Source organism: Girardinichthys multiradiatus, chromosome 14, assembly GCF_021462225.1.
Source record: "Girardinichthys multiradiatus isolate DD_20200921_A chromosome 14, DD_fGirMul_XY1, whole genome shotgun sequence".
NCBI lineage: Eukaryota > Metazoa > Chordata > Actinopteri > Cyprinodontiformes > Goodeidae > Girardinichthys > Girardinichthys multiradiatus.
Window position 1 is genome coordinate 17,495,815 of NC_061807.1, and position 16,280 is coordinate 17,512,094.

At 38.9% G+C, this 16,280-nt stretch overlaps 1 protein-coding gene across 1 annotated transcript in view; it reads left to right on the forward strand.

The window, feature by feature from the left end:
* The first annotated feature begins 335 nt into the window (after window positions 1–335).
* serpinh2 (serine (or cysteine) peptidase inhibitor, clade H, member 2) overlaps window positions 336–16,280 on the forward strand; it is a 31,796-nt gene continuing 15,851 nt past the window's right edge. The window contains exons 1-4 of the mRNA XM_047385226.1: window positions 336–469; window positions 2,671–3,299; window positions 10,478–10,570; window positions 11,050–11,282. Of these exons, the coding sequence (XP_047241182.1) occupies window positions 2,678–3,299; window positions 10,478–10,570; window positions 11,050–11,282 (948 nt within the window). The 5' untranslated portion in view covers window positions 336–469; window positions 2,671–2,677. The remainder of the gene's footprint in view (window positions 470–2,670; window positions 3,300–10,477; window positions 10,571–11,049; window positions 11,283–16,280) is intronic.

Below are 16,280 nucleotides of genomic sequence, written 5' to 3' on the forward strand. Positions count from 1 at the left end.
TATCGAGGCAGGTATGAGAATAAAGGTTCAGTTTAGAATGCAGAAAAACATGCATGGTTTACTACAACCTGTAAGCTCATGCCCGTATTAAATAATGTATTATACTTATTGTGTAGCGTTATTTATTCAGTTATTTTTACACTAACTGTAAAGTGATACATTGCGCATGTTTTGCACAGATGTTCGCTGTGTTTACATCAGATAAACAACATTAAACACACAGACATATGAAAACTTATATATGCAAAAAGTTGGAAACTGGTTCGATTTTTTCTCCGCTTTGGGTCCAGCTTCCCACACATGCTCGGTACGGTCCGCTGAGCCTGGAAGTTTCGGGAAAAGCAGGAAACATTCACCGTCTCTTTCCTGCCACGTCTGAGCCCCCGGTTCGGTCCCAGCCGTCACTTTCTCCGGAGGCTCAGGTGAAAGCAAGACGAGCTGCGGGGACAGACGGCTGAATTAATTAACGGTAAATATGAACAAATCGAGCCATTCTCTGTTTCCTCTCTGTTTGCCGTCAGGAGGTTATTTTGGAAATCAGAACAGAGTAGGCAGCACCAGACAGCAGATGTTTCCCGTCTTCTCACAATCAATAGCTTTCTTTCCTTTTTTCCCCACAAGATGAATGCATTTTTAGTGTATCAATTTCACCCGCTTGTTCTCTCTGAAAAGCTTTTTTTTTTTTTTTTGCAACTTCATCCAACTTAATTGTCGTACTTTGATTTTTTTTTTTGGCGCTGCAGGAGAGATAATTATCAAGCAGGGAGGAATTTACAAAAATCCAGTTTGCTGCTGAGGCTCTGCAGGAGCGCTTTGCACATGTAGGAGTTTTAACTGCGAAGAGGGAACCCTCAGGCTGTTTATAGTGCTTTATCTCAAATATTAACAGCGAGTTAAAGTAGCTGCACTAAGGGACGCCGGTTTGCGTGAAGAATAGAGCCGCACGCTTATGCAGGCATTATAACTCAGAGGGGTGCATTCCTCCCATCCGTACAGTGCAATGCTAAAGTGTTCATTTGCCCTGAACTTTTGAACATTCAGTCACGTTGTAACCATAGACCTCAGTGTATTTTATTATTTTAAGTGATAGACCAACACAAAGTAGTGCATGCTGGAAAAGGGAAGATGATTGCTACGTTTTAAATTTATTTACACATAAAAATATGAAAATAGAGTCCCCCTCATAATCTAGCACTAGTTTCTCTCTCCTTACTGGAGAAAACCTTCCCCACAGGATGATACTGCCACCACCACGTTTCACTATGGGGATGATGTAGTAAAGTTGATGAGCATTGTTGGTTTTCTGCCAAACATGATTTATTTCATGTAGGTCAGAAAACCTAATTGTGGACTTGCCTTCTCCCACGTTTGCTCTGACCCCTGTATCCAAACATGACTTCTTATGGGTTTCTTTCAACTGTGGCTTTCCTTTTGCCACCCTTTCATAAAGACCAGACTTGTGGATTGCACTAAAAATAAAATATTAGTTGTGTTTTGGACAGACTCCACCTGAGCTGTCTATTTCTGCAGCTCCCCCAGAGTTACCATGGGCCATTTACACATGTCTTGGTACAGTGGTTCCCAGAATTTTCAGTGCAGGTACCATAAGTTTTAGTAACACCCTTTAAGACATTTAGAAATACTATCACAACTTTTATTTCTGTTTTTCACAAAGAAGGGAAACAATTTTTTAATCAATTTCCACAGTTTTTGAAGCAATGCAAATTAGTTGGCCTCCTGAAGTCATAATCTCTTCATAGGGAAAGATGAAGGTTCATCACCAACCTATCTAATATGGCTGCACTGGATTTAAACGGCTGGGATAAAGAGTTTATTTGCACTATTGGCAGTGTGTTCATCATTTAATTTCTTCTGCTAATAAACACAAGTACAGCCTCTATCATCGGGTTTGATGTTATTCCTCAAACCCACTTACAGTTTCAGAGGTAAATAGAGTGCATGAGAACCCATCAGCACATGTTCTGTTTAACACTGACTGTGTCCCTGCATGCCTTGTGGTAAACAAACTTGACTTCTTATGACTTTTTTTCAACAACGGCATTTTTCTTGCCACACTTCCATAAAGCTCAGATTTGTAGAGTGGATGTCCAGTAGTTGCCCTATTAAGAGCTTCCTCGCTCCTGAGTTATGGATCTCTGGAGCTCCTCCAGAGTTACCACAGCCTATTTGACTGCTTCTGTAATTAATGCTCTCCTTTGCTGTTGGTTTAGGTGGACGCCATGTTTTTGTATGTTTGCACCATTGCCATACTCTGTTTTCTGAAAGCAGGTGCCTGAAATGGATTGTTAATTAGACTTATCATCATTATTCGTATGAAATGTTGAACACCATGTATCATTTTCTTTCTGGTTCACAATTATTCACTAATTTGTGTCGGTCTGTCACATTAAATCTTTTTTTTATTATTATTGTGGCACTAGGGGCCTTTAGTTGGTAGGTTGACTGACAGGAAATGGGGTGGAGAGAGAAAGACATGCAGCAAAGGTCAACAGGCCAGGACCCATGACACCTGTGTCGAGGACTTTAGCCTCCGTAAATGGGTCGCGGGCTTTACCCCACAGTTACAGCTACGCCCGTTACATGAAATCTTAATAAAATACAATGTAGGTTGTTGTAACCACAGCCTTATCTTTTTGTGCTCTCCTTCAGGTCCACCATGCTGTCCAGGCTGGCATTTGGCCTCCTACTTTCTCTGCATGTTCTCCTGGTACTGAGCGGCACCACTAATTCATCAAAGAGCCCCTTTCCCCCAGCCAGCCCCTCTGTTCCTTCTCTCCTAAATGACCCAAGCTGGGCTCTGGGTGTGCGCCTTTACAAGGCCCTACGCTCTGATTCCAGCTCTGTAAACGCATTGTTCTCCCCTCTCCTCTTGGCCTCCTCACTTGGAGCCTTGGCTGAAAGCTCGGTGGGTAAAACTGCTGACCAGATTCAAGATCTTCTCAAGACGCCATCCAAGGCCAAAAGAAAGGTTGGGGATGTACTCTCTGTGGCGTTGAAGAGCTTCGTCGAAGCTAATGGGACCAGCTTCCAGATGCATACATCCTCTTCTGTGTTCACTAAGCAGGCTCCTGCCCTCAGTCACACTTTTACAAAGCAGAGCCAGAGCAGGTTCAGGCTGCAGCACCAGACGCTGGGGAAAGGGGACTTCAAGGCTGACCTGAAGCAGCTTCATGACTGGGCTAAGGCTGTGCTCAGTGAGAAGAAAGGAGCTCCTTTGGAGGCAGAAATTAAGGCTAAAGCTGGAGCCATGATCCTGGCGAATGCTCTTCACTTCAAAGGTCTGTAGAAACAGTACAGTGGTAAAGCAGCGTAGTGTATTGAGTTTTGATTGCATCTGAAAAGGTCAGTCCAGCTTCAGCATTTGCCTACACCTTAATTATACCAGGTTCCTGTTACAGGTTCAAAAGGAGGGGCAGGGTGTCCTAGATCGTTTTGTCATGTAGACGAAGGGTAAGGGAGGGCTATAGTTTGTTGGGGAAAAAGTTAAGACAAAGGGGTACGACCTGCGAACAAAGGATGAAACAAATGTTAAAGTACATTTTCTCTATTAACAATATTTTCCATTGCAATTATGATTGTCTGGTATATTGCCAATTCGACTAAAAAACCTTTAAAATGTGTATTTCTTCATGAACCAACAGCAACTATGGCTAATTTTGACGTTTTCTCATTCAAAAGATTATGCCATCAAGCTCTTGACCAGGGCTTGTGCTAAAGCTGGTTCTTAGCTGTTTCTTTAAAAACAAAGCAAAGAACCAATTTAGTTTCCTTAGCCAGCGAGTCAGTGAACCCTCTCTTTATTGTGTCAGTAAGGTCTCCTTTAGTAAAGACTTGATCCTCCCTCTAAGAAATGGATCACAGGGTTGAGAGCAAATCGACCCAAATATATTTAATTCTCACATTATTCAGGCATGAATGTTGCATGTAGGTTCCCAGCACCTCTGATCTCTTATCTTAGGGTATACCTAAACTTAATACCTGGTTGTACCATGTACCACCCTTGATGGCAACAACAACCTTTAAGTGTTTGCATACAGGTACTGAGTCTTTTAAATCAATGTAGAGGAATTTTGGCCCACTCTTCTTTGCAGAATTGATTTATTAAAGCCACATGGAATTTTAATCATATACTTTGACTATGCTACTACAAAACCTTACTAGTTTTTTTTTTTTTTTTTTTGCCATTCCATTGTGCCTAGATTCGGTAAGCTGGTAGAGGCATACTCCTAAAGACCTTTAGCTGTAATTGGAGCAATAGGTGGTTTTACAAAGTGTTGACTCCTAGAGGTTGAATACAAGTGCACGCTGCAGATTATTTGTAAGAAATTAATAGATCAATGTATCCTTTACCTTCCACTTCTTAGTTATGCACTACTTTGTGTTGGTGTATCATATACAATCCCAGTAAAACACATTAAAGCCTGTTGTGGGAACGTGACAGATGTGGAAGAGTTAAATTGGTATGAATAGTTTTGCAAGGCACCGAAACGGTTTTCAGCTCTAATAAACCAATTCTATAACATGGATTTGGGTGGACCTCCAGTTACATAATTGTTTGGATGATATAGAGACGAAATCCTGGAGCATCTCTGCACCGAGCAGAGTCATTTTGAATTATCCAATCTGTTCATTTTGGACCCGTTTGCTGCACTGAATGAAAAAAGCTTTGCATGTGAACATGGCACCATTTTTCTCCTGTTCAGACAGCAACATACACTCTGCAGGCCGCGTGCCAGCATGGCCACCTGCACTTGGAGTGCGCGTCCTTGATGCATTGGACTCCAGCTGGTGAACTCCGCGGATAAAGGATGATTCTGGGGTCCGTCGCTGAGAGCTTATTCATCTTCTATTGGCGGTGGTGGTGGTGTGGATGGGTGGGGGTGATATGTTGTCTTAAATAATTGAGTAACAAGTGTCCGGACCCTCTGCCTTATCGTCATGCCTAACATCTGCGCTCAGAGAGCTCCAAGTCTGTCTCGGTACAGCTCGGCTCTGTTCTTTGTGGCAGGCTGCAGTGGTGGAAGTTCATTGTTTCAGGCTTCAATCCAGTCCATCAGAAACTCCATCTGTGACTTAATAGCTGCATTCCCAAAGCATATCCATTTAATCCTTATCAGCACTTCATTGTAGCAGCACAGCAGAGATGCATCATTAAAGGTAAAATGTTCACTTTCAAGCGGGCTGTGGGAATTTTTTCTATTAGTCAAACAAAATGGGTTTTTGTCCATTTTCATGACAACTTTTAAGGAATTCAGGCCCAAAGCGAATGTTTCAGTGAACCTCCTCCTGTTTCCGCTCTCCAGAAAACCTGATGATGTGTTAAATACATTCTTCAGTTACATTTGTTCTCGTTGTGCCGTCCCTAATTGTTTTTCTTGCTTTTTGCCGTTATTTATCAGACGCCTTATCTCCCCACCCGCCTCCTTCTTCTTCTTTCCACTCGTCCCCCGTTCCTGTCCTTATCTGTGTTTATCTGCAGCCTTTTCCCCCCTGCAGGTATTCTTTTTATTAGGCAACCGCAGCTGAAGTGGGAACAGGTTGAGAGCCCCCTCCAAAAACAACATTCTCTAAACAAAGTAAGCATTGATAAGCAACTTAATTAATTTTTCTTTGTTTGATGATTCGACTATTATGAAATTAGTTTTTTCTGTGCAGCAACTCTCATTGGTTCATTAATTTTGTGGTTGGAAATGTATATATCAGATTATTTAGACCATGAATGCACTCAAAGTAGATTAAAGAAAATTGGATTCCTATAGTGTTGATTCGCAATTTAGAGGTGGTCGATAGTTTGCTTCTTGCTCCAACTAGCTGCTTTTTTTAAATTTGTTTTTCATTTCAGGCTCCTAAATTAGTCATGGCAGTGATTGTGCATTGTCCTCTGACAAGTTGCCAGCTTTCCTTTAGGTAAAAATTGAATATGAATTAAAATAATAAAAAAAGAAGTGTCATCCAGTCTTGTTTCTGCTGCTCGTAACGTTTGAAACGTGTAGTTCAGGGTAGAAGTCGTAACATTTGTAGTGATGAGATGCACTGATCACAGTTTTCTAGGCCTGTTCCAGTTTTTCTTGTAATGCACCAAATAATCGGACAGTGGTCAGAATTGGTCAGTTTTCCACTTTATTGGCAGATCAGGTGCTGTCAATAGATCTATATCTACCTTCAGTCAATATTTGCACCAACAGCCATAGTTAATTTATTTTCTGTTGGGTTAAAATTGAAACCTGCATCAAGGACACTACAGCATTGCTGATTTTTAAATAATCAATATTTGTTTAATTGTTTAATTAAAATATATTTACGTAAAGTTAGTTTATACACTGACTTGCAAAAGTCTTCATACCCCTTCAACGTTTTTACCTTTACAACCACAAACCTCATTGTTTTACTAGGAATTAGATTGATATATTAACACAGTAAATTAGTGCATAACTAATGTGGAACAAAAATGATACATACTTTTCTAATTATTTTCAAATAATCTGAAATGTTTTGTGTGTATGTGTATTTTATGGCAGTACCTTCTAAATTTCAAATCTTTCTACAAATTCTTAGTCAGATTTAGATCTGGACTTTGACTGGGCCATTCTAACACTTGAATATGCGTTGATTTAAACCTTTGTTGCTCTGGCTGTAAGTTTGGGGTTGTTGTATTTTCCAGCCTCAAACTAATTTATTTTCCAGGATTGTCCTGTATTTAGATCATCCTGTCAACACTCACCACTTTTGCTGTCACTACTAAAAAACAAACACAAAAAAAAACCTATCCCCACAGCATGATGCTGCCACCACCATATTTTACCATTAGAATGGTTTGTTCATAGTGCTGGGCAGTGTTCATTTTTAAGAAGCAATCTATATCAAGCTTGTCTAACTTTTGTCTGCTCTGATTTCATGTTTAGACACCCTGTTGATATATAGATGGGTATCTTTGATTCTTCTTAACTCAGTTGCAACTTCCACATTCAGGACAAGCTGTTGCTTAACAGTATCGCTACATTGTGTTCACTGACTGTTCATCTGGGGATGAACAATCAGATCAACGGTTGGTGCAATCTTTATATAAAACAAACAGATAAGGCTGAGGAAAGGAGAGAAGCAACAGAAATGATGTGTGGATGGGTTGCAGACAAAGATACATTGGGTGTATTAGATGGTGATAAATGAAGGAGCAAAACACTAAGGAACAGTAAAGTAAGAGACTTTGACAGAAATGATTAGGAGGGAAATATTGGTGTTTAAAGGCTTGTCTTGGGAGTTCTTGTACATGCTGGTTAATTAATTCAGGCTTTGTTTTGTTGGAGAGCAACACCAGTGACAGTGGAAGAAAATAATAATTTAAAAGCAACAAGAGAGACAAAGTTACACAAGGTAATGCTACAACATGGGGTAAAACAAGTCCCTGCATATGTATCCTCAAATAATGGCTTCTGCAAACCAACTTTGGCATGCAATCACAAGTTGATAAGGAGAAAAAAACTGGTCGCTCTCACTGATTTCTGTCTGGACTTTTGTTAAAGTTGAAGCACTGTTTCAGTCTAACGTTTTTGTTCACTCATCATGTGTATGAATGTCAATAATTTCGGGCTTTTAATGATTTATTTAAATCGATGTTTTTCCAGGGTGACATTATGACACAACACTAAACTTCAATGATTTAAGAAATACATAAATAGGGAGCACAGGTTAAAATTTAAGGTGCATTTACTCTAATCCACACAAGGTCAGAAATATACATACAGGCAGAAATATAAACAGCACATAAACCCCCACTAATTCCCTTTGAAAGATACACCTTGACCACATACTTTTTGTAGCCATCAAAACCAACTGAATTTTAAATATGTAATTATAAACTGTGTTTAGTTTTCAGCTTTGGGAAAACCATTTCGGGACCCCATTCTTTAAATGTTCGAGGGGAGTTAGGAAAATTTTGAGGTGGTCCTTCAATTTTCAATTGCAGTTCAGTAGTAGTTTGTCTCATTCGACCATTAAACCATTTCTTCAAAAGGGATTTGGTTTGCCCAGTTGTGTTGAAGTTTCAACTTCATCCTAATTTCATATACAAAGTAGAGATTTTCAGTGTACCATTTTAGACCGGACAACTGAAATTTGTCTGCATTCCAAACTTTGGCTTTCTGTACCAGATATTGTAATGACCCTTAAGCCATTTTTGTGAGTTTTTCCACATCTGTTTGTATTGCTGCCAATAATCTTTAGAGGCGTGTTTAAAAGTCAAAAGGAAATATTACATGGTGCCAAAGGAAAATGAGCTACAATTTCGTTTGGGGGGCAATCTTAAGTCTATTACCCCTTTAGCCATTCTCAGGATGGTTCTCCCTTTGAATTATCATAGTGTTGGCCTACTTGTGTGTCATTGCTACTACAGCAATGTCCATATGGACATAGCTTTTCTTTTCTTTAACAAAAGCAAGAAATAGAACAATTATATCAAATATTTTATTATTATTTATTATTATTAAACAATTTTTTGGTGAGGAAAAAACGAGAAAAAGAAAAACAGTTTCCAGAGTGTCGAATTTAAAAAACTAGATTTGTTTGTGCATCTCTGGGCAGAAATGTGTATAGAACTGTGTATTTCTACTGTTTCCACTACAGGAACCATTTCTGTGCTGACAAATTGCCTTTTAAAATTTATTACAGTTAAATTTTTCCATGAAATTTGTATTAACGCTTTATGAGCTACAAAATAGCATCGTTGTGACTGATTGCTGAACGCCAGTCTCTCTACCAGTTGTAGTTGCAGAGTGAGACCTATAGGTCAATGATGCTGCTGTAGGAGATTACCAACTCATTGTCTAATCCTGTTTAGAACTCCACAGTGGAAATACTCAGTAAACTGCAAGGGTAAATCAAAGTTTTATAGGTTTGATAGTCATAATGTGTCTTTACGCTCTGTGTGTTCTCAAGCGCTGGTGTTCTCTCTTTGTATTTTAAAGAGCTATTTTGTTGCCACCTGCTGGTTCAGTATGGGATATGTTTTTCTTGCAGTCTGCTTGTTAAGAGGACAGAAAAACTTTTTTTGCAAGAAGTAAAGACATCTGTTTTAAAATACATCATGATCCTAGCCCCTTACTCTTAACTTATGTATAGTTATGTAAAAAATAATTTTTGTCATTTATTAAGTAGATATTGTTCATTTGAATATTGCACATACTAAAAATCTTAGTAAATGTATTTAATATGTAAATAAGTAAACTTAGACACACCAGGTATAAATCTGACCACTAGATGGTGGCAAAGTGTGATCTCAGTATGCGTAGAATTTGCATAACCTGGTATTGGTGGTAAACATGCGCCACCCTCGCTATGTAGTGTTAGTTTTGAGCAAACTTGCAGCAATAATTTAGAAGGGGTTAATGTTAATGATTGTTTTGATTTTGTTGTAAATTGTGCAATGAAACTCTGGTTTTCAAGTGGAACACTGAATTATGACATGACGTGATTGGACATAAAAAAAAATACATTTATATATATTCATAGGGTTTATTTCACTCTGAGAATATTTCCTCCATTTGTTGTCTCTCTTTCTTTGTTTTTTGTCTAATTTATATGCACAGGAATGTTACTTTTCCGAAAAAGTTAAAACAACCCACTTTCTTATTAAAAATAGACATTTATGAACTGTTTTATTGTTGAAACACACTTCAGTTGTTTCATGTTTTCAGTTTTCATTTTCCATAAAGAGCAAAAAGTAGGGTGGTGTAAATCTTCCCAGTCTTTTTAAGTGCCACAATCTGTAGATGTCACCTTGGGTACTTTTTGCCTTCAGATCAGATCAATAATCAACAATACGAACAAAACACTGAGGCTGCACACTCCTTTTAATCAAAGTCTTTAATCATAATAAGTTCTCAAACTATCTCTTTTTTCTTTTTGGACCTCTTTTCTCTGTAGCATTGTGTGCTGAGAGTGGAGATTTTTCCAAAAGATTAATCAGTAATGAGTCATCATTTGTTGTTGCCAAAGCCAAACTAAAGTGTCATTCACAAAGGCCCAAATGGTCATAATTTTGTCAACCTACACCCACACACACACAAACACACACTATGATGGTCCAGCAGCTTTGAGAGTGTGTTTTGAGGTTATTACAACAGTAATTCCACTACTCTCTGCCCCTCTTAAACTGACAGCTGGGGTAAGCGGGGCCAAGTGGGACATGTCGAATAATGAATGGTACACAGTGGCCTTCTAGACTATCCAACAACCTCTGCAAGCCTCTTCGACTCAGCAGCTTTGGGAGGTGTTTACATTGTTTAATGGGCAGTAAATAATTGACAATTAATGCTCTTTGTTACTGTATGAGGCCCACATGTAGTCTTAGGGATGTCATGTCATTTGGAGTGTCTTTAATCATCTACAACTTTCAGTGCCTGATGATTTTCTTGGAGCCTTTTCATTGTTTTCCGTATTTAAGATGTCTTTGTGTGTTCAGGGCTATGGGAAAGGAAGTTGAGCGAGGAAAGCACTGATCATCGCACCTTCTTGGGGAAGAAATACACCAAAGTGATTATGATGCACAGAGCAGGTAAAAAGATAAAAGCCTGCAGCTAGCTGCTTTTTGATGCTAAATAACTGCAAATAAAAGGGATTCAGCTTCTGTATGGTCCAGTCTGCTTCCCTCCCATTTATCACTGTGCACCTTATGATTTATTAAGCAGGCTTTTTATATTTTATGGATTGTCTTCAAACAACAACAAGGCAGACCGAATTTCTGCCATTAAAGCAGTAAAGGATGTCAGAAAGATGCATTGTGCTCGTTTTAATGCTATTTTTACAATGTCGTTTTCAATTTGGGAGAAACTTAGTTCGCTTTATGGCTCCAGCTGAACGTCTCGTTCCCTGTTTAAGTTCAGCTGAATTGAAGAATGAGAACTCAAGTGGCTCCGAATCATTGCACTGCAAAAAAAAAAAAAAGCATGTCTGCTGAGAGCTTCTGCACTGTAGCAATAAAATATAAAATGTTTCTGTCCTTAATGCTGTGATCTTTCCTCACCCTTCCTGCAGGTCTGTACCACTTACATGAAGACATTGACAACATGGTGCAGGTTCTTGAGGCGCCTCTGTGGGGAGGCAAGGCCAGCCTCATCCTCCTGATGCCCTTTCATGTAGAAAATCTGGCCAGGCTGGACAAGCTGCTGACCCTGGAGCTGCTGTCAAAGTGGCTGGAGAGCACAGTGGTAACCAGTGTGGCTGTCTCACTGCCCAAGGCAAACATCACTAGCACGCTCAGTCTGCAGGTTGGTGCAGTGCTGTTAGCTGTATATGACAGTTTTCTTGTAGACTGGTGCTCTTTCAAAACATAAATGTTTTTATTTATGTGTTTATACTTTAAACAAGCTTCAATCCAGCAATGAATCAGTTGCTCTGCAGGTGATAGAATTTTCAGCAGTGCTGACCGAGTGTCTGCATGGTGTAGCAAGAAGCAAAGAAAGTTATCATTTAGTGATTAGATAGTACTTGCTTTGATTCCATAGCACAGCAGTGTATTTTGTGTCTCTGAGTAGCGATACTCATGCTAAACATTTTCTGAATTGTTCAAAAAGTGCATCACAGACTGGCTTAGCTGGAGATCCAATTACATATGCTGCTGTTTTAGATATGAAGATAGGAGATGCTGGAGTGTTATTCCCCGGGCAGGGATCAGCAACCAATCCAAGGAGCCATTTGTGCCCTCATGCTTAATACAGGAAATTTGTTTAAAGTCTTTGTTTTATTGTTAAATAAAATCACTAAAAATGTGACTGCAGGTTTTAGAATAAAAACATGTAAAACTTTTAAAATACATTTGTTTTCCTGAATGAAATGTTCCAAATTTATGGAAAATAAAGGAGGAACATGTTGTGTGCTGCCTAATGACAAAACAACAAAAAACCTTAACTTTCCGTTAGCATTAGCTCTTAAAGTCCTGTATCAACCAGACTTTTAACATAATATTACATTTTCGCATCAAAAAAGCAGCTCAAGTTAAGACTAACTTGCCTTAACTCCATAATACTTAACTGTAGGCATGAGCCTGTCACTGACATCAAAGTATTCCAAGGTTCTAAAAACGTATTATTTAAAACCACTAAAATGTTTCTGTCATACCGTTCCTGCCATTTGAAGTCCTTTTAATGAGATGCCAACGAAAGTACTGCAGTGACAGAAGTTCCCTCTTCCTCCACAGAGCATAGACTAACCTAGCAATGCCGTACAATGCCTACATCTTGCTGTTCACTGCTCCTGTGGTGACTGAAAGATAGTTACTATACTGTTCCCTCAAACAAAGCAACAACGGATTCAGCTGTTTGGGATTTTTTTGCAAGGTGCATGTTCTGTCATGGTGAGGAACCTACTGTAACACTCATCACATCTTTTGAAGGTAACGCCATTTTGAAACTGCAGTTGATGTACGTGCAGTATGTCTAACTGAAGGCAGACTACCCCAGTAGATTACTCAACTAATTAAACGGCTAATATCAGCTTTTCTTAGTTGTGATACTCCAGAAAGTACCAGACTTATTCACTCAAATACTAACAGGAAATAAATCCATCCTGCTGCTATCATGCTTTATAACTCATCCGCCATCATTGTGGAAGAGTGGTTACTTTTTAACCCTGTTTATTGAAATACTTCTGCAGGATACTGGAATTCTTTTTTAACATACAGGGGTTAGACAATGAAACTGAAACACCTGTCATTTTAGTGTGGGAGGTTTCATGACTAAATGGGACCAGCCTGGTAGCCAGTCTTCATTGATTGCACAATGCACCAGTAAGAGCAGAGTGTGAAGGTTCAATTAGCAGGGTAAGAGCACAGTTTTGCTCAAAATATTGAAATGTACACAACATTATGGGTGACATACCAGAGTTCAAAAGAGGACCAATTGTTGGTGCACGTCTTGCTGGCACATCTGTGACCAAGACAGCAAGTCTTTGTGATGTATCAAGAGCCACGGTATCCAGGGTAATGTCAGCATACCACCAAGAAGGACGAACCACATCCAACAGGATTAACTGTGGACGCAAGAGGAAGCTGTCTGAAAGGGATGTTCGGGTGCTAACCCGGATTGTATCCAAAAAACATAAAACCACGGCTGCCCAAATCACGGCAGAATTAAATGTGCACCTCAACTCTCCTGTTTCCACCAGAACTGTCCGTCGGGAGCTCCACAGGGTCAATATACACGGCCGGGCTGCTATAGCCAAACCTTTGGTCACTCATGCCAATGCCAAACGTCGGTTTCAATGGTGCAAGGAGCGCAAATCTTGGGCTGTGGACAATGTGAAACATGTATTGTTCTCTGATGAGTCCACCTTTACTGTTTTCCCCACATCCGGGAGAGTTACGGTGTGGAGAAGCCCCAAAGAAGCGTACCACCCAGACTGTTGCATGCCCAGAGTGAAGCATGGGGGTGGATCAGTGATGGTTTGGGCTGCCATATCATGGCATTCCCTTGGCCCAATACTTGTGCTAGATGGGCGCGTCACTGCCAAGGACTACCGAACCATTCTTGAGGACCATGTGCATCCAATGGTTCAAACATTGGATGCACATGGGTGTTTAAGTTTCATTGTCCAACCCCTTGTATATTTGTGAAGTTTCTGTCTTTTTTGACTACTTTAGCTGACATGACACTCGATATTCTGCTTCATAATTATTCTATATTTATATTTCCTACACAGCTGCTTTTTGCTATGATTTTTATTTATTTTTTATATTTCATTATAAATTTGATATTTTTTAATACTTTCTGACTACTTTTATGATGACAATTGGATTTCCTTTGGGGAATATCTTTTTTTTTCTACCTTTCTGTCTTAAAAGCTGCTACAAAATTGCTCGATATTTTTTCTATGTATCAAAATAACAATAATTAAATGTGATCGATAACATTACTACAATTATAATAATTAAAAGCTTGTGTTATTTTGGCAGCAGTAGGAATAAATGCTGCTTGTCTGTTTTCAAATAAAATCCAGTTGGTCCTATTCTGCAAATTTGTTTTACAGTTATATTTGATACATAAGAATGTTATTGAAAAGTTCCTTTTTTCAGTAACTCAGTTCACTAAGTGAAACACATTGTATAGATTAATTACAAACAAAGGTTTTCAAGCCTTTATTCCTGTTAATTATGATGATATACCACTTCCAACTAATGAAAACATGACATTTAGGATTAGAATATTACATCACACCAATAAAAAACACAATTTTGATACGGAAATGTGGGTTTAATGAAAATTATGTTTATTACCTACCTGAAGGTTGTTATTTTCTAAAGGTACATTTAATCTGACAAACAAGCTTATTCTGAATGCATATTCAAATTTACTGAATATAAGTGCATACTATTGTTAAATATATTGCTACAGGCAGCTTATTTCTCCTCAAAGGGACGTGAAGGTGTGAATCTCCATCCCATCCAGATCTTCTATGGTATCCCCATAAAATGTTCCTGTGTCTGTTTGTGCTCACCCTCCTAAAATATTCAGTTTCAATCTTACCTCTATGAATGTTGACCTGTAGCTGGTGGTGACAAAGACACGAGGAGCAAAAAAAAGACAGACTTCAAGGTTAGTTGGACCAGACGTATACAGATGACATGGCAGTAAAACCCTTTTCCCTGAGGTAGGGCATGCTGACTGAAGCCGATAACCATGTCCTCTTCGTGCGCACGCTGTAACCTCATCACGGACTAATGAAATCTGCTCTGCCCTCGTTTCTAGTTTGACGTACATCTCTGTAGAGCTGCGCTGCCATGTTACTCCGCTGGCCGTGCCCTGAAGAACAAGCTTTTGACATTAACCTTGTCAGGACGCTCCGGGGGAGGAAGAAGCTGTAATCTAGTGCCGAAGCCCGAAACAACTCCTTTTGACATGGCTGTGGCCCTGCTTGAGAAAGCAAGAGAAAAAACTTGATGTTGCACAAATCCTAATTTGTTCCATGAAGGAGTTTGTCAGACTGAAGGAAAAAAAGCTGTAACTCCTGTAAATAGCTGAAGGTAGCTGTACAGTGTTTTGATTATGTAATCAAATCCGAGTCATCACAGACCAGATGGGTTTCAGTGATCGTGTTGAAAATGCTTAGGCGGGTTACCGGTATCCAGGTATACCAAGATTTAAAAATCTTAAGGACATTTTGTCATACTGTTCACACAGTTTAAATAAGATGTCAGGCAAAGACAAAATTGGCTATTCATAGTTGGTAAAAGTACAGATGGTCACTGTGTTGAAATTAAAGAACTGCAACCCATGCCTCCTAATTAGGGAATGCAGATTTAAAACTACGGCTAACAAGCAGTAAGCCAGAATAATTAACCAGCCAATGTCCGCTTGTTATTAGATTAGCGTTATATATTATGTATATGTCTTGTAGCATAGGATGGTGTGATAATGAAATGTGATATGGTGCATTAAAGTGAAATATGTTTCATAAAGAACTAACTAGTTACAGTTTTAGTTAAAGCTGTGAATGTTTTGTTTTCCCCAGAAAAGGATAGAAATCGTATCCTGTCTCGTTCTTGTGAACCCGATGTCGTGTATCGTTAATGCCTCGTTGAGCTGGATGTATTGTTGCAGCTCTACCTGTTTTACTTGTATTCGTCTATAAAGAACAGACTGCAAATACATCAATGTGTTAACTTCTTTAGACAGCTGAAATGAATAAGGGTTGCTTTTCAGTTTCAAGTTAAGCAATTAGGTCATGTTAAATGTTTTGCTTTTAAATCTTTGTGTCAATGCCGTGGTATTTTTCATCAAGGTGCTCAAACCATGGGAATTTCATACCAGGCCATGCCTTGTCTACATTGAACAGATTTTTTTAAAGCATTGTTTTTAGATTTATGAAATCTTTGTTCTATTCGTGAAACACAATTTCACTTCCTTTCTTGGCATTACAGCAACATTAGATTGAGTCTATTGAGTCCATAAATGCTGCAGCAAATTATTACATGTGGACCAAAATACTCAAATTTGGGGGAAATACTCAGTGAGTTTTTCCCCCGACTTTGTTAAAATCTTATCTTGTTCTCGTTGACCCAGTATCCTGTATCGTCTCATTTTGAGCTGAATGTATCGTTACTTTACTTGTTCTATATCTATTAAAACAGAACAGCAGCATAACCAACATGTTAAATTATTTTAGCTATAAGGAGTATATCGCTTTTTTATTTTAAATAAAACAATTAGATCTTCTTATCTGCTTGTGTTTTAAATTTTCACATCAATGCCACAAAACCATGATTCACTCAA